Source organism: Papaver somniferum, chromosome 10 (assembly GCF_003573695.1).
Source record: "Papaver somniferum cultivar HN1 chromosome 10, ASM357369v1, whole genome shotgun sequence".
Lineage (NCBI taxonomy): Eukaryota > Viridiplantae > Streptophyta > Magnoliopsida > Ranunculales > Papaveraceae > Papaver > Papaver somniferum.
Window position 1 is genome coordinate 154,053,304 of NC_039367.1, and position 24,543 is coordinate 154,077,846.

Here is a 24,543-nt window from a genome sequence, read left to right on the forward strand (position 1 = left end):
AACATAGTCGAAGTTAACCAACTAACGAACTCAACCTTTGAAGCTTTTGCTGCGCAACTCTGATCTGTCTCTGAAACTGAAAGTGGGAATGAGTGAGCACATCATCCCTAAAAGGGATGCCCAGTAGGAATAACATTTAACTTTCAAGTAATCACTGAAATGATCTAGAAAATATTAATGTTTTTCTTAAATATTAAAAGGCAACCAATTCACAGATTTAAACAATCCTATACATGGAACTAACTCCTTCGTCAAACAATGTATAATATTTGTGCTAACCACACTCAATAATAATATTGTGGTGTATCGCCGTAGCCATTGCATAAAAGATAAAAGTAAGTAGGTACAAAACAAGGAGCAGTATCTTATATACCACAAATGGAAATTCTCAGCTTCCAAACAATCAAATGGAAATTCTTATTTCCCGAACAATTCATGAAGACAAACAAAGCATTACAATTCCTTTCCAAACAATGGAAAGATTAAAAGAAATAACGTTGTCAATTGGTTTTGGTCAACTGAGTCAAACCGATTCAACTCAGTTTAATAGGGTTAACTCGACTCAGTCAGTAGAGTCAGACAACTGACTGGAAAGAAAGGCTCAAGGCCAATGCCTTTGTACAAGCCAAACTTCTAATACACAATCATGGTGCAACACATAACCTGGCAACACTATAATGATGCAATCCAAACAATTATTCTTAAACAAACTTCAAGTTTCAATTACAATTTCAAAATCTCTACCAACCTGAATTCAGGCTTGCATCATTAAAGCTCAGTTTCATCACCCTTCAACAACATTACAGGAAACAACACCCAACATTATACACACAAAACTCTAATTCCATATCAACTTCAAACAATTCATTACATCAATTACAAACTCTGCTTACCTGACATTGCAGTTGCAAGCCTCCCCTTAGAGGTTTAACTCAACACAATCACTGAACTCTTATTCTAACAACACTGCCAATCCAACTCAATATCACCTGCAACTTACATTAACTGTCACCGACAAAACAACACCATTTGCATTCAAACAACATCTTCATTATAACTACATATCTCCATCACAATCTAATTCAACCACAACAACATCAGTACCAACTGTGACTCACTTTAGATTCCATTACAACTATCTGCCAGAACTGAACTTTGCATCTCATCTACAACATTCACAGTATTAAAACACCATCAACATTACCCACTTACATCAACACTAAAATAATCTGCAGCTCCACCATCCATTACAATTATCTCATTTACAAGTTGCAAACCCCATTGTAACAACTTAAACATCCATCTATAACTTCAATCAATTTAGAACTAAGTATCAATATCACTTCTCCACCTGCAAATTCAACTGCATAAACAACACCACCAATAAATCCAAACTCAGCAACATCATCATCAACTCAGGCACATACTCATCATATCCATTTCAATTCTTAAGTTCATTGAGAAACTTAAAACTTATAATCTTAATAACAAACTTGGATTAGTTTAACTAAGAAGAACCATTACCTCAAACTGCACTGTTAACACAGTTCTGATCAAAAACTCCAAACCATATGTTCATCCTAAGCTGCAGAATCCCTGAGTTTCCCTTTCCACACTTGAGTCTTAATTTCAACTGAAACTCCATGTTAATCCATTCAATTACTCATAACCCATCTCCAATTATTCTTCTTGAACATCAATTTCATCTTCTGAATTTGATTTTATGAAACCCTAATTCCTCAATTTATCATGTAGAAGACTTTAGAACTTTGATTCAACAACAACCCCTTAAATCTTTCATCAATCATCAACACAACATGCTTATTTGACCCCAAACAATCTCAAAATCAGAAGAACCTAACTTCAGATTCAACATAGAAACCCTAGCTCTTCAGTTCTTCACTAAAATTCCTGAATCAACAATTAATGCTTCTCCGTTGTCTTAAATAAACAAAATCCGTCATCAAATGATCGATTTTTTTATCAACCTCACTTAATCTCCAAATAAACAGCAAACCCTAATCTCGTTCTTCTCAGGTTATCTCGAAACTAAATCAATCTTCAATTGATCTTCTCCATAGATTAAAATCACGCCATCTTCATCATCTACTAGATAGCTTCAACAAATGATTCTATCAAACAATCGCAGAAGAAGAAGAACAGGGGAAGAAGAAAGAGAAGAGGAGCAGAATGAAGAATAAGAAAGAAAGAAAATAATAATTCTTCTCGATTCGGTGTAGATAAGGCTGACCAGGATTGTTAAAGGCACCTGACCAAAAGATAAGGGCCGCCAAGTCGGTTAACTGCAAAATGACTTTTTTTTCCCTTCAAACAAATCTGTTGATATCTTCTTCGTCCGATATCCCAATGAAACGTCCGAGTAGTCATTATGCGTAACTTTTCAAGATATATTCAGCGGTACTAGTTTCGTATCTAGATCGTTGTTAGTTTCATTTCTATTAATTAATGTTCGTGTTAAACTAATCGAGTCCTTAGTGGCTAAATCGTCTCTTGACTAATCTAATAGCGTTGACGAGCTTGAGGGTCCTTCATATACGGGTTGGTAGTTGGTATTAGATATAACCCGAACTTCCCGACCCATGTTCATCTATAACTGCAGCTGAATTTCTTGGAGAGTTAATGGTTTAACCACATTCCAATATGAAGTATGATAGTAGCCTAGTGTTGATAGTGGCTTAATATAGTTTGGTGTTCAAAGATGGAAGAGGTACCGGGGTTTTTATGCAGGTTCAGTATTCCTCGTTAAGAAAACTTCTGGTGTCTCGTGTTTTTGTTTTTCCGTATTATACTGTTTTATCTTTATAACTGGAATAATACAAGTAATACGTAACTAATCTAGGTATTTTAAGTCCTTAATAATTTTGATCAATTATGGGATTTGTTCTTGTTGAAAATTCATATTTTGAAAGATAATTACAAGTTTCATACTTATTAGAATTTAGAACCTCATGATTTGGGTACGACTAGATTGATCTTGGATATTGATTTGTGAGATCGTCTAAGAACTCTTCCGTACAACCAGGTCCACATTGTCTAGACATATTGATTATGTAAGAGAAAGAGAAAAACTTTATATATATACATATTGTTCAAGGATTTTTAATTTAGATTTACTTGCAATCGCATCAGGTTTTGTCCATATAGGTTGCCTAACGAAAAAGTTGGTGGTGTACATGATACCCTCTCCTTTTCAGGTTCGGCCGTTCTCTTGACTTAGTTATTTTTGCCTATTTTATTATCATGAAACCAAAGATTTTAATGATGAAACAGTAAGTTTATGACGAAACCAAATTTTGGTGGTACTGTTTCCGGTTAGTGGTGATGTTGGTTGGCGGTGGTGCTTTTTATGGTGATGGTAGTAGTGCTAGTATTTGTTGGTGGATGTGGTGTTGGTTGTTAGTAATGGCAGTTGATGGTGGATATGGTGGTGGTGGTTGGTGATGGTAGTGCTGGTATACATTGATGGTGGACATGGTGGTGGTGGTTGGATATGGTGGTGGTAGTGGTGGATATTGATATAAAAACCCCAAATATTCATATTACTTGGGGTTTTTGTGTTACTTTTGTTTTTATGGGTATTTTATGGATGGATAGTAACACATTTGGGATTATAGCTCACGACCCGAAAACAGAAAAGCAGGGAAAATCATGTTGAAAGTAGAGAATACATTTGCAGAGGCTATACAGTTTAAGAAAAACTTCCATAGACACAATTTCATTATATTGATACATAATACTGCGGAGGACTTTATGGCTAAGAAGCGAGGAAATCTAAAACTACTGCAGCAAATAGTACAAAAGTCTAGTATTTATATAATCTATGTATTGAACTAATAAGAAATTATAAACCCAACACACTATATCATTTAATTAATAAAGTATATTAACATTTCCTATAAAACAATATATAAAAATGCTTTGGTCGAATTCAAGATAATAGGGTTGGGTTGGCTTGCTTGGCTTGTCTTGTCTTGTCTTGGTTCGACGGTTTTGAAAGAATTTATATCCAAGCCTATCGAACCCTAGAACATCACAGATGTAGGCCGCAAGGAATTGAGTTTTCGAAGGATCTAAGAGCATAGTTCAGTGGTATCCCATCAACTCCAGTAAGGAGGAAGTCAGGGATTCGATCCCCATCGTAGTAGAGGTTTGTATTTAAATTAGTTGTATAGAGGGATTTGGCGGGGTTGGGTCTAACAGTGCGTCTAGTCCAACTAGCTGGATTTGGGTAGGGGCCTGGGTCCAGATTTAGCCTATCAAAAAAAAAGGAATTGAGTTTCCACCTTTACTTCAAGGTTTTACTTGAAACAGAAAATTGGTCATTTGTCCAAATATATTTAAATCACGGTTCAAATGGACGAGTAAAAAATAGTTTGGATGAAATGGCCAAAAAAAAATGGCAAGGATGAAACTGGATTCATCTTAGCTTAAAATTTTAAAAATAGCAAGGATGAAACTGGATACATCCTGTGTAAATTAAAAATAAGAAAAAATATTTAAAAATGGGCACGATGAAACTGGTTACATCATGCCTATTTTAACATTTTTGTCCATTTAAACAGTATCAAAATCTAACTGTCCATTTCACCCAGGAATTATTGATTTTGGTCTTTTTAACCAATTTTGTGTACTTGAAATATCCACGCTTTATGAGAGAAAATATGGAACGTAATAACCGATAATAATATAGTAAAATGTTACATACATTCACACCAAAAAACGTTACATATTATGCGTCCGAATGAAATGGCGGGTGAATTGTTTCAATCACAATGTTACCCCTAGAGGTGTAAAACGTGTCGGCCCGGAACATGCCAGCCAACGAAGTCACGTGCTTAGCGTGCTGCGTGTTGTACTGGGCCGTGCCAGATATTTAGACGTGTTGTGCCGTGCTGTGCTAAATTGTGTGCCGTGCTGTGCTGTTCCATAAAAATAAACGTGTTGTTCCAAAATAAATATTTTTGAGATATTTTAGTTAGTACATGTATAATTACATAAATAAATTAGCATAACGAAAATAAAATGGCAGAAATTGGCTAAAACAATGGTTTTTTTGTCAAATATTCATCAAATGTGATGTATTGTGTAGTATTTTATGCATGACGTGGCGTGCTTTCTTCGCGTGATGTGCTGTGTTGTGCTGCGTGCGTGCCACATGTTGTGTTGTGCCTATTTGTCTGGCACAACACAGCACATTAAACAAACGTGTTGTGCCCTTGTTGGGCCGATCACGTGTTGTGATGTGCTGTGCTCGAATTTTAACGTGCTGTGATGTGCCATAAACGTGATGGCCCGTCCCAATTTACACCTCTAGTTACCCCTATCAGAAACTCGATGTAGGAAATCGCACGATCCAAATTCAGAAAGAGAAATCCACTTGTGCATGGGTGGGACTAGAAAACACAAGAAGCTGTATTTTGACTGATATAGTATATATTCCGTATTTAAATAAATTTTAAAAATTTAAACGAAAATGAATATCAATAAACTATGATGCAGTTTCCTTTTTGGAGGAGACAAAGAGTGGTCGCGATTGAGTCATGGAAACACAGAGTGGTATAGATTTTTTTATATCAACCTGGAGAGGGTGTATACATATCCACCGTTCTTTGTCTTCTTGAGCACAAATGCATTTTTTCCATCAAACGAAGTAGAAACCGCTGCCATACAGATTGACACTAACGTGTCACAACCTCTTTTTGTTTCTCTCTAGCTTACCTAGGTGTCTTCTATACAGGTTGTTCATGTAACTTCCTAAATGAGAAAAAAACTTCATATCAGTTTCAACAATTAGTTTTCCCCCATCCGAATTTCTCAACAAAAGAGTTAATTAACGGATAAAGTTGTTTATAATGCATTTGGAAAGACAAATAGTGGTCGTGATCCTTTAGTTCAGTTGGAGAAGATCTGCAGCGTCAGTTTTCAGATTTGCGCACTAATCCGCCGTCCTTTGTTTCTTCGATCCCAAACAGTTTTAACACTCTAAAACGTGTTGCGACCTAATCAAATCTTGGTGGTTCCTTTTGCAGTTTTAATACGTGGAGAACTGCTGCATAAAAGTTGTTCAAAATTTTGCCCAGGCGTACAAATCCCAAGCGGTTAATTAGGAACCCTATATCCCTTGGAAATCGTAATTAGTTAGCTCTCAATTACTTCAGAAAAATTCTTTTGCATTTGATTTCTTCTACACAGTTGAATGGCCGTGTTACAGGGTTTCTGGATTCTTTCTCTTTCTCTGCCGTAGCGACGTTGGTGTGGGCATAAGTTACACCACCAACCGTCTCGCAAAATCCATAAAGCATATACAGAGAAGAAGGAGGGGGTTTTCTGGTGGCCAACTTCATCTTGCACATGATGAGCCACCTTCCCGTTCAAGGTAATAAGTTACACACATGATTTCGATTTGCAAACGGTGGATTTGATGTAATTAAAGAAGAACTTAGTTTGTTGATGTGAATTTTGCAGGTGAGAGTGGGAACAGTGAAAATGGGGAATGCAAAACACCATTAAGGAGTAGAGGAATGAAAAAAAAAACATCCATACTTGGGTTTTGTTGGCGTGATAATGCTAACATTTATAGTCAGGTAATCATCCATTTCATTTTATGATGATTAAGTTGAGAAATTTAGAAATAAATATAGTGGTCTTGGTGGACTTAATACGCTGGTGGAATTCTTCTTTATTTTACAGGTGAGATTAGTCTTCCTTCTCAAATACAATTTTTCACAAGTATTGCAGTTCAATAGTGGATTTTACTAATGGTGATAACGTCTATAACTATCATTTCCTGCTTCGACTTAATTTTGTTGTACTAATTGTCATTTGTTGACCAAAATCATTCATAAAAATGCTTTCTTCGGCAACTTCTCCCACATTTCTATGAATTGTTGCAAAATTTAGTTACTATTAGATTTTAGAGAACAAGTTATTTGTCTGTTCAAACTATTCACTTTTGACAAATTTATTGTTTTATAGCGCAGAAACCATTACAAACTTCGGACACCAATAAACTGATAAACACGTGCAGATTTGGTTTGTGAGGTCTCCCAGGCTCCATTGGAGATTCGGGTTGTATATCGTGTTGTTGTACAAAGAAGGGTAACTTTCAGTCTGAAGTTCTCTTTGGTCCCTCTTAACATCCTTTATTTCCCAGGATTTTGTTCATATGGTTAGTTGTTGTAAATGTAACTGAGTTTCGCAAATCAATTACTCAATTACGTACCTGCAGAATCACAGACTTTGGGTGTACTCTTCAATGTACTCAAGCCAGCACAGAAATTCTTCAAAAATAATATCCACAAAATGCACACCGAACTACTTACTGTGCCTGAAGGAACTTATGTAGGTTCGCGTCATTGAAAATATACTTAAATGATGCTTCAAGGAGGGCACTCCTAGCAGAACTTAAAATGTACCACACCCTGGGAAGTTTTTAGTCGAAAATTGCACTCATTGAAGACGACGTGACGAAATAATCAAGAAGATGCCACTAAAAGAATTGCTTATAGAATCTTCCCTAAATATATGGTTGATTTTAGAATCATTGAAATTCTTCGTACATTTAACTTTTCTACCGTTTCAAATTTTACTGTTTAGTACTTAATCTCTTGCTTTCCCTTAATTTTGTTGTTGTTAAGTTGAAGTGATTTTTATTTGACCTTTTTTTTTTCCATTTTTCTTTGTTGTCGTATTCTCTTTCAGTTTATAATTGGATGCATTAATGCTCTACTATATTTGAAGAAAGCAGTAAGGAAAAACATGTTGCCCAAAGGAAAAAACTTTAACTTTCTTAGTTTTCAATGAAACGTAGTGCGCTTTGGGCTAATGACCTTTTGGACTGCTTCCTACAGTATTTAAAAATTTTGTTCATCGTAGGTTGAAATGGAGGTCATCGTTAGTACCGGATCAGGCATATTTAAAGAAAACGATTTTCCAGTAAACAAAATGAGGTACACATTCTTGGAATTACTGTGATGAGCCATACTTACTAATCGTCCTATCACATAACACCTCAATGTTGCTAATTTGGCATTGCCGCTTCATTGGTGTATTCTGGCTGAGTACTAGGCGAAAGATTGAAATAAGATTTGGCATTTGACAGGGTAGGTTCTCCTTATAATGTGCATGAATTTATGGAACTTGAAAATTTTTAATAACAGTTATCTGTGTTTCTTTTGTTTTTTTGGCTTTGGTGTCTTTCTATCTGTAATATTGATGATCAATATTGTTTCTCATATTCAACTATAAATTTTTTATTAATTACAATCCCTTGGGGGTTTGAAGATGTTTGAAGATGTTCGAACATATTTTTTTTGAATTGCAGGATGTGGTACGACGAACTCATGATCAGATAAATGGCATGTGCTAACCGAGCCTTCTCTCACGTCGGCTCTGTCTCTCCCTTTTGCCTGTTTCGTTTGATGTTGGTCTTTTTCATGCCACTCATCGTATCCCTATTTTGAAAGCGTCGAGGCAAGTTCTTACAGCTCCTTACATTGAAACTAGAAAGTTTAAAGCAAGCGAGGCTCTTGGTAAATAGTGAGACATATTGCGAAGACATTTGCTTTTTTTTATTGATACTAGATTTTGTGCCCGTGCTATGCACCGGGTGGACCCGAAAACCATCATTTTTCTTTACTTTTAACCATGCTTCGGATTTATGATTTGGTGTGGCTCGGCTTCGTCTCGCCCTGTCCAAATGCATTTCCACCTATAGATGTTGATCAAATGAACCCCTTTAATCTGTATCTCAAGTAAAAAAGGTTCCAAGGCAAAGAATTCGACAACCTGACACAATGAACTCAATATGAAAGTGAAAAGTGAACAGCTCCTTGGCTTTTTATCAATTCTTTATGCAGATAACGACACAACGACATTGTTAAATCATCAATACCAAGTAAGAAAATGCCTTAAGATAGCCTGCAATATGAAAACAATACCTCAAGGAGAATGACTTACAAACTATGCATTCACTGGATTATTACTTAGATGTCATCAGATACCCTGAACTCAATATAATGTTTAATTATGGAGACTGCATCTTTGAATTCTGATATAAAAAGGATCTGAAATATACATGGCGACATTGTGGACTCATGAATACCAAGCAAGCAACTTCCTTCGGACGGCCTGCAATATGAGAAAAAAAACTTCAAGTAGAATGATCCACCAACTATAAAATTCAGTAGATGATAAATTAAATGTCACCAGAGACGCTGAACTCAGTATGATCTGTTTGCACAGATGCATACATACCCGATTTAAGAAAATATATAATACTAAACACAAATTCTGAGAACCCAGAGAATAAAATAAGATTATTAGCAAAATTTAAAGAATAACAAACTTTGAAGAAATGACTTACCAAATTTTCTGTCAGGGGAAGGTTCCCTCGAGCTAACTGTTAACTGTTAGACTCCAATTCCTCCAGCTTCATCGTAAAACACACCAGTAAAACCAATGACAGTGAAGATCAATAGATAAGCGTTTATTGTGAAGGGAAGCTTGATATCCCTGCATCCCAGTGTCCTAAAATCTGGAGATGATGACAGCGCACAAAAATTAACAAAGTTCATTCAGAAGTCTCCCCATTAACACAATGTCAGAAAATCAACTTGATGGGGAGACTTCTGAATATTAAACATGATTGGGGAATAATAAACATTCATTTCTATAAGGAAAAGGATTGTGTTGCAAACATTTGAAGCTCAGCAAAATTGTACATTTTTTTATGCCTTGGATTACAGAACCCATAATATGCTCACACCAGCTTCTGCCGCATAAATCAATACTTTTTGATGACTTTTATCATTTAATATGTAGTGAAAATATGGATTCACATCATTAAGTATATCAAATGAGTGGAAAGGGTTTGGATATGCCAAAAGAGCGACCAAATCATGTTTTCAGTCTATTGTTAATTACCTAAGAATGAAGTGCGGAATTTGTAAACATTTTAAGTTCGCTGCAAAATTATGAGCTGAAGTCTTTTGGACGCTGACATTCAAATTTTTCTATATAAGTAGTTTATAGTGTTAATCCTAATTCATTTCAATTTAACCATCTTGAACATCCTAGGTGCCAAAGGAATTGTCGGAAGAGTAATCAAATTATGAAGTCCAACGCGCCGAAGGCGCACGAGAGGTTGACACCAGGCCGAAAGCCTGGTTGATACCCTAGTATAAATATAGATAAAAGGGAATACTCCTTCGCCTCATAATATTCAATTTTCTCAATTTTCGCGGTAATGCCCTCTCTTCTCTTCTCCTCCTCCTTCTAAAACTCTCTCTCTTTCTTTAAAGATCTGAGAAACAAGTTTAGGGTAAGATTCAAAGTCAGAGTTTTCTCTTTCATCTTACAGTCTTTGGGTTTTGTTTGTTGTGTGACAATTTCGATAACTACTTTTTTTTTGTTTGTTTGTTTGCAGATCTTTGAATTACGGATTTGACAGTCTAAAACCCTAGAAACAATTCCATCTTCTGAGTTGAGTTTTCGTATGTCAGTTTCAAAATAAAATAAAATTGACCTCTTTTTTTTTTTTAATTTTGTTTTTGGATTTTTGAATTTGAGGAAGTGATTAAGTTTTTCAAGTGTCGGACTTCTCTTTGGATTCTGATTTGATTCTTAATTTTATCTGATAGAAACTTTACACTTTTTTCTTCTGTTTGATTTTTTTCGGATTTTTGAATTTAAGGAATTGATTAACTTTTTCGATTCATGCATTTTGTTTTAGATTACGTTGTTACTGTTATTTGATATATCGACTTTCCTCTATTGATTTGAGTTCGTCGTCATCACTTATTTGAAAAAAAAAAAGTTATATGATCTTTTGAATTTTATTTCTTCTGTGTTGGGATTAGATTGTGGGGGTTTCGATATATTTCCATGTCTATTAGGGTTTCGATGATTTCCTGTGAAATTAGGGTTTTTGCTTTGTGATATCCAGATTCAGCGTAATTTTTCATAAAGTGTTATGATTAATATTTTTGATTTTCTAATTTTAGGTATTTTAAACTACTTGTTTGTTTGTGATCTAATGTGTTGTTTGGTATTTGGTTTTAGGAAATAGAGACTGATTTTCATGGCGACAAGGAAATCCAGAAGTATAAATAATAAACAGTTTGGTAAGCTTAATGAGGAGTCTCCGGATAAAGATGGAGGCAGTGGAGGGAACAAAAGTAGACAAAAGGTCGGTTGCTTCTCTTTGCTTTTTCAAATCTGATCATTCAGGCAGAAGTCCATGTTGTTTCTGTTATCTAGATGCTTAACGATGCATTACTTTTGCTACGCAGAAGAGGAAACTAACTGACATGTTAGGACCCCAGTGGAGCATGCTTTTATCAAATAATGGGTGTTTCTCGGTGAAGAAGAGGCGCACCAGTGGTAAACCCTCTTCTTATGCCACGGCAGTGCCAGCAGCAATTTTTGGGTTTTCACTCTTCTTTATTTTGGTTTTAACGTGAGCAGAGACACTTCCAAGTCCTTGATAGACCATATCATTTTCCTTTTTGTTGAGCTAACATGCTGTCAGCCTCTTATTAACATGTCTTGGTAGAATCTTAACTTTGTTCTGCAATGTATTTTTGTGAACTTGTATAGTGAAAAGAACACCTCGGTATCCTGTTTCTCATACATCTGATAAACATGAACGCGAAAAGTTTGTTACACCCAGTAAACGGGGTCTAAACTCAGATTTAGATGTGCATGGTGAAGAAGGGGGTTCTCCTCAAGTTTCTCAGACACCTAAGAGAAGATCAGAACACCTTAGAACTTCGTCTTCTCATAAAAGTGAACGGAGGAAGGTAATGCTAGTGCTACACCTTTATATTGTGTTAACTAAATGTTCTTATGAAAGTTGAATTAAATTTCATTTGTTTTCAATGCAATTCAGCAACTTGATTGGGACAAGAGCAGCACTAAGCATCGTGGTATAACTGATGAGAACTATTTAGAGGATAGCTTAGGGAGCAGGGAAGCTGAAAATGGAGATTTTTACCGAAACTCTAGCTACATGATGGATGCCAGGGGTGTTGGTACAGTGGGTGTTCAAAATAAGGGAAAGAAATCTCTTGGCAGAAAACCAAAGGATATTGAAAACTGCCATCGTGATGAAGATAGGGAAGCATGTACTGGCTCAGAAAAAGGGCTTAATTTGAGTTATGTCAAAGAACAGGCTAAAAATGAGGTTACAGATCCAAGATATGGACGACCTAGAAAGAAAAACAAAGACCTAATAGAAGATGGTAGGTTTTTACTTCATCTTTTTTTTAAAAATTTTAGCCTACTGAAAGTAAATTGAGTGTAATTATCTTTGAGGCTGGTAAAGTCAAACTTCTTCTTAGCTTCCATTTGTTATCTGTGTTTTGTTTGTTGGTATCAGAAAAGCAAGCACTAGATGGTCTAACTTTGTTTAGATGTATAAGATATTATGCATTATTTTGTTTTAGCTGCATAATATCTTATACATTACTTATTTTGTCTTCATAAGGTCTTATGCATTATTTTTGTTTAGATGCATAATCTCTTATGCATTACTTTTTTCACTTTTCTGGTTATGCATCAATTTTGTTTAGATGCATAAGACATTATGCATTATTTTGTTTTAGCTGCATAATGTCTTATGCATTACTTTTTTTAACTTTTCTGATTTATGGATTTTTATGCACGTGCATAATGTCTTCTGCATCATTTTGATTAGATGCCTAAGACATTATGCATCATTTTGTTTTAGCTGCATAATGTCTTATGCATTACTTTTTTCACTTTTCTGGTTATGCATCAGTTTTGTTTAAATGCATAAGACATTATGCATATTATTACTTCTGCATAACATGTTATCAACTAGTTTTTAACTGCATAACAAGTTATGCAGCATATTATTACTTCTGCATAACATGTTATCAACTAGTTTTTAACTGCATAACAAGTTATGCATCTAAATTTTAACTGCATAACAAGTTAAAATTTAGCTGCATAACTTTTTTTCTGTTTCTTCGACTTGATTTTTTCTTCTTCGTCTTTTAGGTCATCAACATTAAAAACAAAAATTAAAATCGAAAAAAAATCAAATCTAATGAATGCATGCATGCAACAATACCATCTATTAAACTAGATTTAGTACCTGATTTGTTCTCTTTCGATTTATGAAGACGTGTTCTTGTTGGTGTTTCATCCATTTTTGTTGAACTGTATTCTAGGGTTTAGTAATGATTTATTTCTTTGAATCATCGATTTTAAATGATTTATTTCTTTAAATTATGGAGAAAAAAATCTTCGCAGATCTATTACAGAGATTAATGGAGGAATAGGGAAGAAAACCGCGGAGAAGAAAAAAAAATTATGTCCAACACCGATGAAGGGTAATAGAGTCTTTCAGTATGTTTTAAATATTTTTAAATAATTATGGGTGCGACTGTATTAGAAATTAATTGTGGGCCTGGCGGTAAGAATTTTTTTTGTTTTGGGCATGCGCCTAAGTTCCCCTTATCAAATTGTTGTTAGCTGATAGCCCATGTAGGGCTATACACACACACATGCATGCCTTCACCTCATCTTTTTCTTTTTTTCAACCTTTCGGGGGATGGCTGATAGCTCATGTAGAGCTATTGGGTTGGGCATACAATTCATAGCTGATTAGCGATATGGAAGGCAAATCTAACTTATTACATACACGGTTACCAAGATCGCATTCTCCAATGTGGGACTATTATTTTCAAGTGATAGCGGTTTTAAGGAAGTTCTAACGCTACAACAAATTGTTACCGCAATCAGAACAAGAAACCACATCCGTTCTCTGCCAACGGACTCTCTGCCCAGATTACCTGCACGCACTTCCTATCATGTTCTCCCCTCAAATTTCATACCTAGTCTGAGTACTCATTTTTAACGAACCCCCATAATACAAGTTTTGAGATAAAAATAAGATTGAAGTCTTTTATAACTTTGTGACTAAGTCATTCTATTAAGGGGATTTGCATATATATTATTGTATATACAGTAGTTAAAGATATCTTGTATGTTAGGAAACTTATCAATTGAGTATTATATGCTCACCTTATTTGTAAGAGGCATCTGCCTATTTAGAGACGTACAAACTATTCCTGTAAGACAAGCTTTTGGAATATAACCAATTCTTCATCTTCTTACCTTGTCGTTTCATGGCATCTGAGCCAGGATCGATTTAATCTAAAATCAAATCAGAATTTTTTTATCATGACTGGGAAGGAAATAATTTCTAGTGATGAACGAAAAGTTGATTCAACTTCACCATACTATTTACATCCTTCTGATCATACGGGTATGCTGATCTCTCCGGTGAAGTTGAATGGGGATAATTATGAGGAATGGTCTCGATTAATGCTGAATGCTTTTAGAGCCAGACGAAAAACATCTTTTTTAGATGGAAAACTTACGCAACCAACATAGAATGATGTTTATATTGAAGATTGGTGGAGTGTTAACTCTATGCTTATTAGATGGATCCTTACATCCATTGAACCAACACTCAGGTTGACATTAACCTATTTTGAAACTGTCAAAGAACTCTGGGATGATTTGAAACAACATTTTTCTATTGGTAATGGACCAAGATTGCTGCAGCTACGTTCGGATCTTGCGAGATGTAGACAGGATGGACAGAATATTCGGGTTTACTATGGACGCTTGAAGTCTCTCTGGGAAGAAATCAATGATCACGTCAAACCACCTTTGTGCAGTTGTGGTAAGTGTACTTGTTCTCTCATAACTCAATGGAATAAACAGCGTGATGAAGAACAAGTACATCAGTTTTTGATGGGTTTGGATGATGTTGTATATGGAACGGTTAGATCTAATATTATTGCACAAGATCCTCTTCCAAGCTTGAGTCGTGTATATGCTCTTGTTGTTCAAGAAGAACGACATCAGACAATTACAAAAACACGTGATGTACGTGTTGATGTTGTGGGTTTCGCGGTGCAAACTCAGAAAATATCAAAGGGTTATGATAAAGGCATAGGGTATGCTTCTTCAGACAAACCAATTTGTAAACACTGTGGAAAGAGTGGTCACGAGATGGCAAACTGTTTCCAATTGAATGGGTACCCGGAATGGTATGAAGAGAACACGGGACGAGGAAGAGGACGAGGGCGCGGTCAACATAGGAATAATGGTCGTGGGAAGCCGTCGTCTGTTTTAGCTAACGTTGCCCTGGCAAATACAAATTCTATTAGAAGTTCTCTTTCATCACAGGATCGTGTAGGCCTTGCTAATACTCTTACCTATGCCCAATTGGATGTCATTGTTGAAATGTTTAAAGCTTCGAATATTGATGGTTCGAAGGAGAAGCTGTCTGGTAAGTGGATACTTGATACAGGGGCTTCAAGGCATATGACAGGCAGGAAAGAGTTTTTGCTTAAAACCCGTACACTTGGTTTTTCTTCCATAAAACTTCCGAATAACACATTCTCAGTTTCTACGTATGAAGGCACTGTGGTAGTTGGAGACAACATGAAATTGACTCATGTTTTATTCGTTCCTGACCTTCATTGCAACTTGATTTCATTGGCATGTTTAATTAAAGATCTGAAATGTATTGTCACTTTGACTAATAAGTTGTGTGTGATACAGGACCGAACTACGAGGACGCTGATTGATGTGGGTGAGGAACGATATGGGGTCTATATCTTACACAGTGGAGCGGATATTATAGCAATTCAAGTTACCACCGGTGAAGTTGATTGTCGGAAGTTTCTCAATGAACCATGTGATACTTGTTTTAAAGCTAAACAAACTCGTGCTACTTTTTCTGTTAGTGAGAATAAAGCAAATGATATCTTCAGTTTAGTTCATTTTGATGTATGGGGCGCATATCGTACTCCGTCTTCTTGTGGTGCACACTATTTTCTTACTGTTGTTGATGATTATTCACGTTGTGTTTGGGTCTATTTGTTGGCACATAAAACTGAGGTGGTGAAAATTTTTCAGAATTTTTGTGCTATGGCTAAGACACAATTTGATAGACACGTTAAGCAAGTTCGCAGTGATAATGGTACTGAATTTCGTCCTTTAATTCCATATTTTTCTGAACAAGGGATCGATTTTCAGACTTCATGTGTGGATACACCACAACAAAATGGGAGAGTGGAACGCAAACATCGTCATATATTAAATGTGGCGCGTGCTTTACGATTTCAAGCTAATTTACCGCTTCGTTTTTGGGGTGAGTGCATTTTAAGTGCCGCTTATATTATTAATCGCACACCTAGTACCTTGCTTAATGGGAAAACTCCATATGAATTGTTACATAAGAAGTCTCCTATTTATAATCATATTCGAGTATTTGGATGTTTGTGCTATGCTAGTCTTGTCCCTCGTGATCGAAATAAGTTTAATCCACGAAGTCGACGATGTATATTTGTTGGATATCCTTATGGAAAAAAAGGTTGGCGGTTATTTGACTTGGAAAAGCAACAATTTTTTGTATCTTGTGATGTAGTATTCTTTGAGAACAAATTCCCTTATGCAGCTGTATGTTTAGGCGATAATACTGACGGTTGTCAGGATGATGGGCTAGCACTCTCTAATGAACAGACAGTAACTGATGGGTATTCACCTGTCTGTTGTGATGTGTCCAATGGGGATACAGCTGCTAGAGCCATGGCTGGAATACCGATAGATGATACTTTAGTTAATGGAGAAAGGATGGAACATCCTGTAGTGGGTTCTTCAGTGCGTGGTGATACGTCTGCTCACGGAGACAGCCTGCAGCAGCTCACTGAGACAGCATCTTACGGAGACAACAACAGCTTACAGGCAGCAGCTTCTAACCACTTTTCTGAGCATGAACTCCAGGCAGAAACCAGCTCTCCAACGAACTTCAGGACTTACAGCCGCAGGAAGGCACTGGGTGGACAGCAAGTGGGTCATTTTCTGTCGTGTGATGAGTCACAGACACGCTCAAGTATTGCTTCAAAGACACCTATTTCTTATGAAGGTACAACTACTGTGCACGATGGAAGTTGTGATGATATTCGAAATTCTAAAAATATATTATCAGAGGAGGTTACGTCAGCTACAGACAGCCACACAACCGTGAGTGAAATTCCTGATACGGTTGTTCGCCGCAGTGCTCGATCCCGGGTTCCTAGTACTCGACTCAATGAATACATATGTAATACCATTGCCAGAATAGACCCCAGCTCCTCCACTCCCCACTCGTCCACGTCCTCAGGTACGCCTTATCCTATCACTAATTATGTCTCATGTGATAATTTTTCTGCTAACCATACTCAGTTTTTGGCGGCAATTACTACTCTTAAGGAACCAACTAGTTATGCTGAAGCTGTGAAACTTCCGTGTTGGCGTGTAGCTATGTCTAAAGAAATTGATGCTCTTGATAAAAATGGCACATTATCAATTACCGATCTTCCACCAGGAAAAAAGGCCATTGGTTGCAAATGGGTCTACAAAATTAAATATAATTTTGATGGCAGTATCGAAAGGTACAAAGATCGATTGGTTGTTCTTGGTAATAGACAGGTTAAAGGGGTTGATTACCATGAAACCTTTGCTCCCGTAGCCAAAATGGTTTCAGTTAGAACGTTTTTGGCAGTCGCAGTGGCTCAAGATTGGGAGTTACATCAAATGGATGTTCACAATGCTTTTCTACATGGGGATCTTGAAGAGGAAGTATATATGAAACTTCCTCCGGGTTATTCGACTACTTCTTCGGGCAAAATGAAGTTTATATATGAAACTTCCTCCAGGTTCTTTGTAATAGTTTATATATAAAAGTTCACTGGCAGAGGCATACAAAGAACTGCCAATACTGTTAAGTCAAAAAATAACTAACCAAACCCGCTAACACAGAAAAGAGCGAACCCCGTGTCATCTTTGGCGGCATAGACTTATCGGTTGTGTCTCCATCTGTTGTCCATTTCTGTTTTCCTGCATAAGCACCCGAGTTAACTGAAACTAGGCTTTCCAAATAACTATCTTCTACCCTCCATAGAAAATCAGAATCATCCATTTTCAAATCTCTACTTTTATCATTTTCTGTGTCATACAATGCCAACTTCAAGTCCTTGCTGAACAGTACATCACCATTCTCAAAAGACCGTATCAGTTTTGGAAGTCCGAAGCCGATCATTGGTTCTTGGGTAGTGGTGATGCGTCTGGTCCAAGAGTCTTTCACTCCGTATTTTTGCATCACCCATATATCAAGACGTACAAAAGGTACAAGCAATATTAAACTTAAGCATTCTTCAATCTCTCCGAGACTTTTGAACGAAATACCTTCCGCCTCTTCTTCTGGATATGAACTCAATTCCGCAGGGAACGGCATATCCAAAATTCTCACATTGCTTATATCGAAACATAGTATTACTTCATAGTTGGTGGCAGTAGTGACCAACTCTGATCTCAAAGTTGGTCTGAATGGAAGTTAAGCAAGGCTCTCGCCTCTCGATATAACGTATTGGTTCAGGCATATTCGCCACACTATGGTAAAATATTCTTTCGAGCGTAACCGACATAGTTTCGAGACTTCTGTCCTTTGGATCATATAACACGAAACCGTGGTAAGCATTGGTCATCAGAATCTCACCATTTTTAAGCTGCAATCTTGGTTTACAAATCCAATGACAATAGACAGAAGGAGGAAACATCCATCTAGTAATGGTGATTTGTTTACTCCAAGATTCTTTCACTCCATAATTTTGCATGACCCGTACAGCAGTATAGTTAATGGCTCGTAACCAAACAACTAAACAAAGGCAGTCATTCAACACTCCAAAACTTCTAACCAGTTCATGGCCAGCTTCTAGTAGATGATCTGGCAGATTTTGTTCTGGAGTTGGCACATCCACGAATATATGATTGCTAGTATTGAAAGAGGCAATGACTTCTGAGGAAATTTCACCTGTGGGTTTAGCATCTAACCAATGAAGAGCTCCATTAAGAAACACCCGGAATCTTCTTTTCCAGGACAAAGAAACTCGTAAGGGACGGTTGGAATACTTTCCCATGAATCCGATCCTAATGTATAGGTATCAGCTTGAACGAAATTCTTACGAACTTGTAATCGTCTCTGCTGCGGTCGTAACCAAACCCGTACCTATAAAAGGGATGAGAATCTGGGAGTCTTATTGCTTTATCTTTTATACTCTCTAGTTGTTGGGTTCCAAATACAAATGCTATCCTCTTCCTCCATTCCCTTATTACCAGAATCAGGCCATTACAGGAACCCAAAATATGAACCCCAGGATATTTGTCAAATTCAATTGGGTAATGTTCTATGTTCATAGGCATGATCTTTCGCTGCGTATCGGAATCAAATGGTGCTTTTGACGATGCTTCTAATGATAGTTTAGCATAATCTGTGGAGTAAATTAGAGGTTTTGTAGTACGGTTCGAACTGCAAGCGAAAGCTCCAATCATAAGACTAGGGTTTTTTCTTTGTGTAGAAAGATCAAGGTGATCCTTAATGAATTTAGAGCTAAATAGTAGATTACGCCAAGGATTCATACACATCTACAAGCTAAGATGGATTTCACGGGTAATCTTAGAAATATATTTACCTCAATATCCTCTGTAAGCCTCCACATAACTTTTTTTTTGCTGCTACTAGATCTTTTCCACCAGATCTTAGAAAGAACTTTACCTGCTGCACCTAATGAACCCCATTCGTAAAAACAGAATAAGAAATCTTGTTTCACAAGAAATCTTGTTAATCAAACTCCATGAGACACGTATGAGAAAATAAATAATAGATGGTACGTACGTACGTAGTTTTTTAAAAACAAAAACAACTAATTACTAATCGTATCCAAAAACCGATCAGAAGCAAAAATAATTAATCATAACCAAAAACCAATCAGCTACAAATGAAGAGGCCCGGGACAACATTTTCTTTGTTTTAAAGATGTTCGCTAATAGCCCAGCCAGGGGTATATGTTGTTGCATAAGAATGTTGTTGCATAAGCAACATAACTTTCTCCTTTAGGGGGGTTAGGTTAGCTGATAGCTCTTGTAGAGCTATAAGGATGGGCTTTCAACTCATAGCTGATTGGCGATTTGGAATGCACATCGAACTTATTATGTGCACAATTTCCAAGATAGTGTTCTCCGATGTGGGACTATCATCTAACAGAGTATTGTTCCGAATTGCAGTTTTAAGGAAATTTTAGCATATTTAGCATAACTAGAAGCAGGGATGAGGTGTTTGGACCTCAAGGGGAGTGCCTTGAGGACCGTCAACTAATAAATGTCATGTATTAACCAGCCAATTCAGAATTACCCACCTGCTGGTTATCCTGCCCAAGTAGTTTTCTAGTTTCTCTGAGTATAGACCAATCATATATTGTTTGAAATGTTTAGAATCATCTATTAGCTAAGTTATGCAAGTGGTAAGGTTAACTGTTGACATATGATCACTTTAGTGATTGATCTTTTTGCTTCTTAAGTTCAGTTCACTGGTTGGTCACAACTGTTGGGATTTTCACCACAACACTTTGATCTTTAGGATTAAACGAAGAAGAAAACAAACTACCAAGAGAACAGCGATAACGATAAACAATCACACAAGACAAAGATTTACGTGGAAAACCCCAAACTGGGTAAAGATCACGGACAAGAACACGATCTATTCAATTAACCGTAAAGATGATTACAAAGAGAATTCTTACTTTCTCAAACAGCTCTCACCCTTCCCCGAAAACAAGAAGCTCACAAAGAGACCGAAAACCCTAACTTTCACCCTTTAGAAGAACTCTTCTGAGAATCTCTCCAAACACTACCAAGGAACCCTATTTATACTAGTTAGCTAGCTAGGTCTTTTCACGGTTTTTCCTTGGCCGACTAAAACAATTCCTACAAGTTAGGAATTCATGACCGACCTTGCTTTGAGATAAACACAAAGGCCACCGACTAATACACGGTTTTGGAGTTCCACACAATTTGGACTCTCCCTATAAACCGTGTCCTATAAACTAGCTAGCATCCAACAATTCTCCACCTCGGATCATGCATTCATGCATGAGACGATCAATACACGAAATGTCCTTCGTCTTCCAACGTCGATTGCGCCATAGGCTGCCTACGTATCCTCTTCAAGGAATCAAACGCACCGTAGTTCACTCAAATTCTTCTTGCTTCTTCAAACAACTAACCTCCACCGTGTTCTTTTCTACCTTCCCTTACGGGTCGTTACTCATCAATGTTGATGACCAACAAAGTCTAAGTTATCCTTGGACTTGCCAATCTTTGGAACCCACTTCTTGACCATACGAGCCTTAGGAACTCCACCTAATGCCAAATTTCCATGAGATTTAACATTCCCAAAAGTTGACTCAGGTACATCCTTAGCTCCACCTACCCCTGACTGCTTCAGAGTATTCAAGCCGCTGCTACGACTTCCTTTCATGATCATAGTAGACCCTTGATACACCTTAATTACTCCACCATAACAGGAATAACCAAAACCCGCATAATCTAATTAGGAAAGACTTATTAGATTCCATCTTAACTACGGCACGTGCTTTACTCCCCGAATTGTTCGAAATTTACCATTAAACATCATAATGCGAATATCACCGATTCCCTTAACCGATAGTTCCGAGCCATTGCCAGTAAACACTTTTCCATTACACCCCACATACCTATCGAAATATGACCGGTGTGCACACATATGTCGTGGTACCACTATCCAAAATCCAACCCTCCTCTTGATTAAAATCAGCTGCAACCAAAAGAGAGAAATCACTTTCATAACTAGCATCGTTGATATGGTTAGACTGACCTTCGGGACCTTTTGCCGGACCAGTCCCATTGCCTTTCCACTTGCAATCACGCCTAATATGGCGTGGTTTGCGACACTTCCAGAAAACACTCTTACCGTGTTTCTTCTTCCCGCCAACATATAAAACATCCTCTTCAAACGAATTACCTTTACTACTCCTCATCTTCTTTTCTTCAGACAAGAGAGCACTTGCAACTTCGGAAAGACTCAAAGAATCTTTTCCATGCTTTAAGTATGTTACCATGTGTTTATAAGATGGTGGAAGTGGCAATATGAGACGAAGTGCCTTATCCTCATCATTAACAGTTACTTCTAACGCTTCCAGTTCAGAAACAATTGAATTGAAAACACTGAGATGATTAGCAATAGACGTACCTTCAGCCATCTTCAATGTATGAAATTGCTCTTTCAAGTACAATCTACTCGAACGAGTGTTTATCATATACAACTCTTCAAATTTACTCCACAAATCCTTTATTTTAGTAATCTTTGAGACATTAGCCAAAACATTCTTTGCTAATAATAGTCGTATTTGACTCGCAGCTCTTAAATCAACATCTTCCCAGTCTTCAGGTTTGACACCGCTTTCAACTTGTCCTTTCAGCGCCTTGACTAACCCTGATTGTATCAAAACATCTTTAACTTGGATTTTCCATAAACCTAAGTTAACAGAACCATCGAACTTCTCTACCTCGAACCGCGTAGATCCGCAGAAACCTTTTTTGTCATATTTTTTTCCCCTAAACCTAACTCTAGATAACAATAGTTGGGATTTTCACCACAACACTTTGATCTTTGGGATTAAACGAAGAAGAAAACAAACTACCAAGAGAACAACGATAACGATAAACAATCACACAAGACAAGGATTTACGTGGAAAACCCCAAACTGGGTAAAAACCACGGACAAGAACGCGATCTATTCAATTAACCTTAAAGGTGATTACAAAGAGAACTCTTACCTTATCAAACAGCTCTCACCCTTCCCCGAAAACAAGAAGCTCACAAAGAGACCGAAAACCCTATCTTTCACCCTTTAGAAGAACTCTTCTGAGAATCTCTCCAAACACTACGAAGGACCCCTATTTATACTAGTTAGCTAGCTAAGTCTTTTCACGGTTTTTCCTTGGCCGACTAAAACAATTCCTACAAGTTAGGATTCATGACCGACCTTGCTTTGATATAAACACAAAGGCTACCACCTAATACACGGTTTTGGAGTTCCACACAATTGGACTCTCCCTATAAACCGTGTCTTATAAACTAGCTAGCATCCACCAACAACTCTTGATCTTTTTCTACATTTAGTCCTTAATGTTCAATTTATATAGTAAAACTAAATTTAAGAAGGTCATTCATTACTTAAGGATATTCATTACGTAAGGATAAAACTTGTTAGACATGGAAGGAAGCATAGTTAAATATGTCGTACGACAGCCGTCATTTGAATCCTTTTTTGTAGGAAACTCGTTCATGGCTTCGACCATACATATTATTACTCCCTCAGTTCCTTTTTAATAAGATGGTTTCTATAAATAAATGTTTCGAAAAAATAGCCTGGTTTTCTAATTGGGAAAGTCAAATGTTATTTTAATTTTCTGGGACCACTTTTCTCTTAACTTCTTTTGATGACAAGTGTCATGTGGACTATTTCACTTTACTTCTTTTGCTGACAAGTATCATGGGGACCATTTCACTTCACTTCTTTTATTGACAAGTGTCATAAGGACCACTTTGAATGATTAGTTTTCTTAATTTCCTTAAATTTCTCTAAAAACAAAACCAGCCTATTAAAAAAGAACGGAGGGAGTACATATTAAGGAATTCAGCTGGAAGATGGTTTATACCAGTGTTTTTGAAGATCTTTTCTCAAACCTTGGAATGCAAACAGACATACTTGATTGTTGTGGTTTTACCTCACTTGCAAACGTAACTTTGATGCCAATGAAGGCGTCGATCACTTAAAGCACATGCTGCATCTTATGCTTCACCTTCACATAAATGTATGCCCCTTCTCATTGCTCTTCTCCATGTGGATCTTGACTATAGGATGGAGTCACATGCATGATGAATCCATAACTTCTCATCCCTAGTTCTATTCCATCCATTGTGATGGTTATTGATTTTAAATCCATATCGATTAATAATGACCATTAGAGTTCAGTTTTTCTCATTTTCTATAAATAGGTGCTCTGACACCGGAGCACATCATCAAACATATATAGATAAGAATCCCTTTCTGTCACCTTTCTGTTAAAAGTTGGGTTATTTCTAGAAAAGAACAATCCCCTTATCAACTAATCGGTTGTAAAGTAAAATAATGCTATCTCAATTAGAGGATAATCCACTTTCACTCGATCTAGAATATTTTCACTGTATAGTAAATGTTACAAATATAAACAAGAGTATTTTGTCTACTGATCAAGAAAACCACTTGCCTACTGGCACCCCGCCACTGGTTTGTCGGTTAGGTGGAGCTGACAGTTGTGATCTGTCGTCCAGATTACTGGCAGTGATGAACTTGCAAAAGTACTGAAGATCGGATCGCCATTAGTATCTCTTGGATAATGGTGAAACTCCCATGAGAGATTTTCCTTTTCTCATTCGTTATTATATGTCAAAAGAATGTCAATGAGTATCTCACAGTAATTGAGAATACTTCACAGTAATTTAGAATAATGCTAAGAAAGGAAATAAGATAATATTAATCTATTACACCCCCTTAGTCGGAGCGGGAGAAGAGCAGA

At 36.8% G+C, this 24,543-nt stretch overlaps 1 protein-coding gene and 1 long non-coding RNA gene across 4 annotated transcripts; one reads left to right on the top strand and one right to left on the bottom strand.

Moving 5' to 3' along the window:
• The first annotated feature begins 6,172 nt into the window (after positions 1-6,172).
• Positions 6,173-7,693, top strand: LOC113315189. 3 transcript variants are annotated; one of them, XR_003342829.1, is made up of 3 exons: positions 6,173-6,397; positions 6,487-6,711; positions 7,002-7,693. It is a non-coding gene; the product is annotated as an uncharacterized LOC113315189 (long non-coding RNA). The 3 variants fall into 3 exon arrangements; XR_003342830.1 differs by having other exon boundaries at positions 6,487-6,605; positions 6,712-7,693; XR_003342828.1 differs by having other exon boundaries at positions 6,487-7,693.
• Positions 7,694-17,830: 10,137 nt separating this feature from the next.
• Positions 17,831-18,343, bottom strand: LOC113316587 (F-box protein CPR1-like). The gene has a single exon (XM_026564750.1). It carries the CDS (start codon positions 18,341-18,343, stop codon positions 17,831-17,833), a length of 513 nt encoding a protein of 170 aa, XP_026420535.1.
• Positions 18,344-24,543: the final 6,200 nt, after the last annotated feature.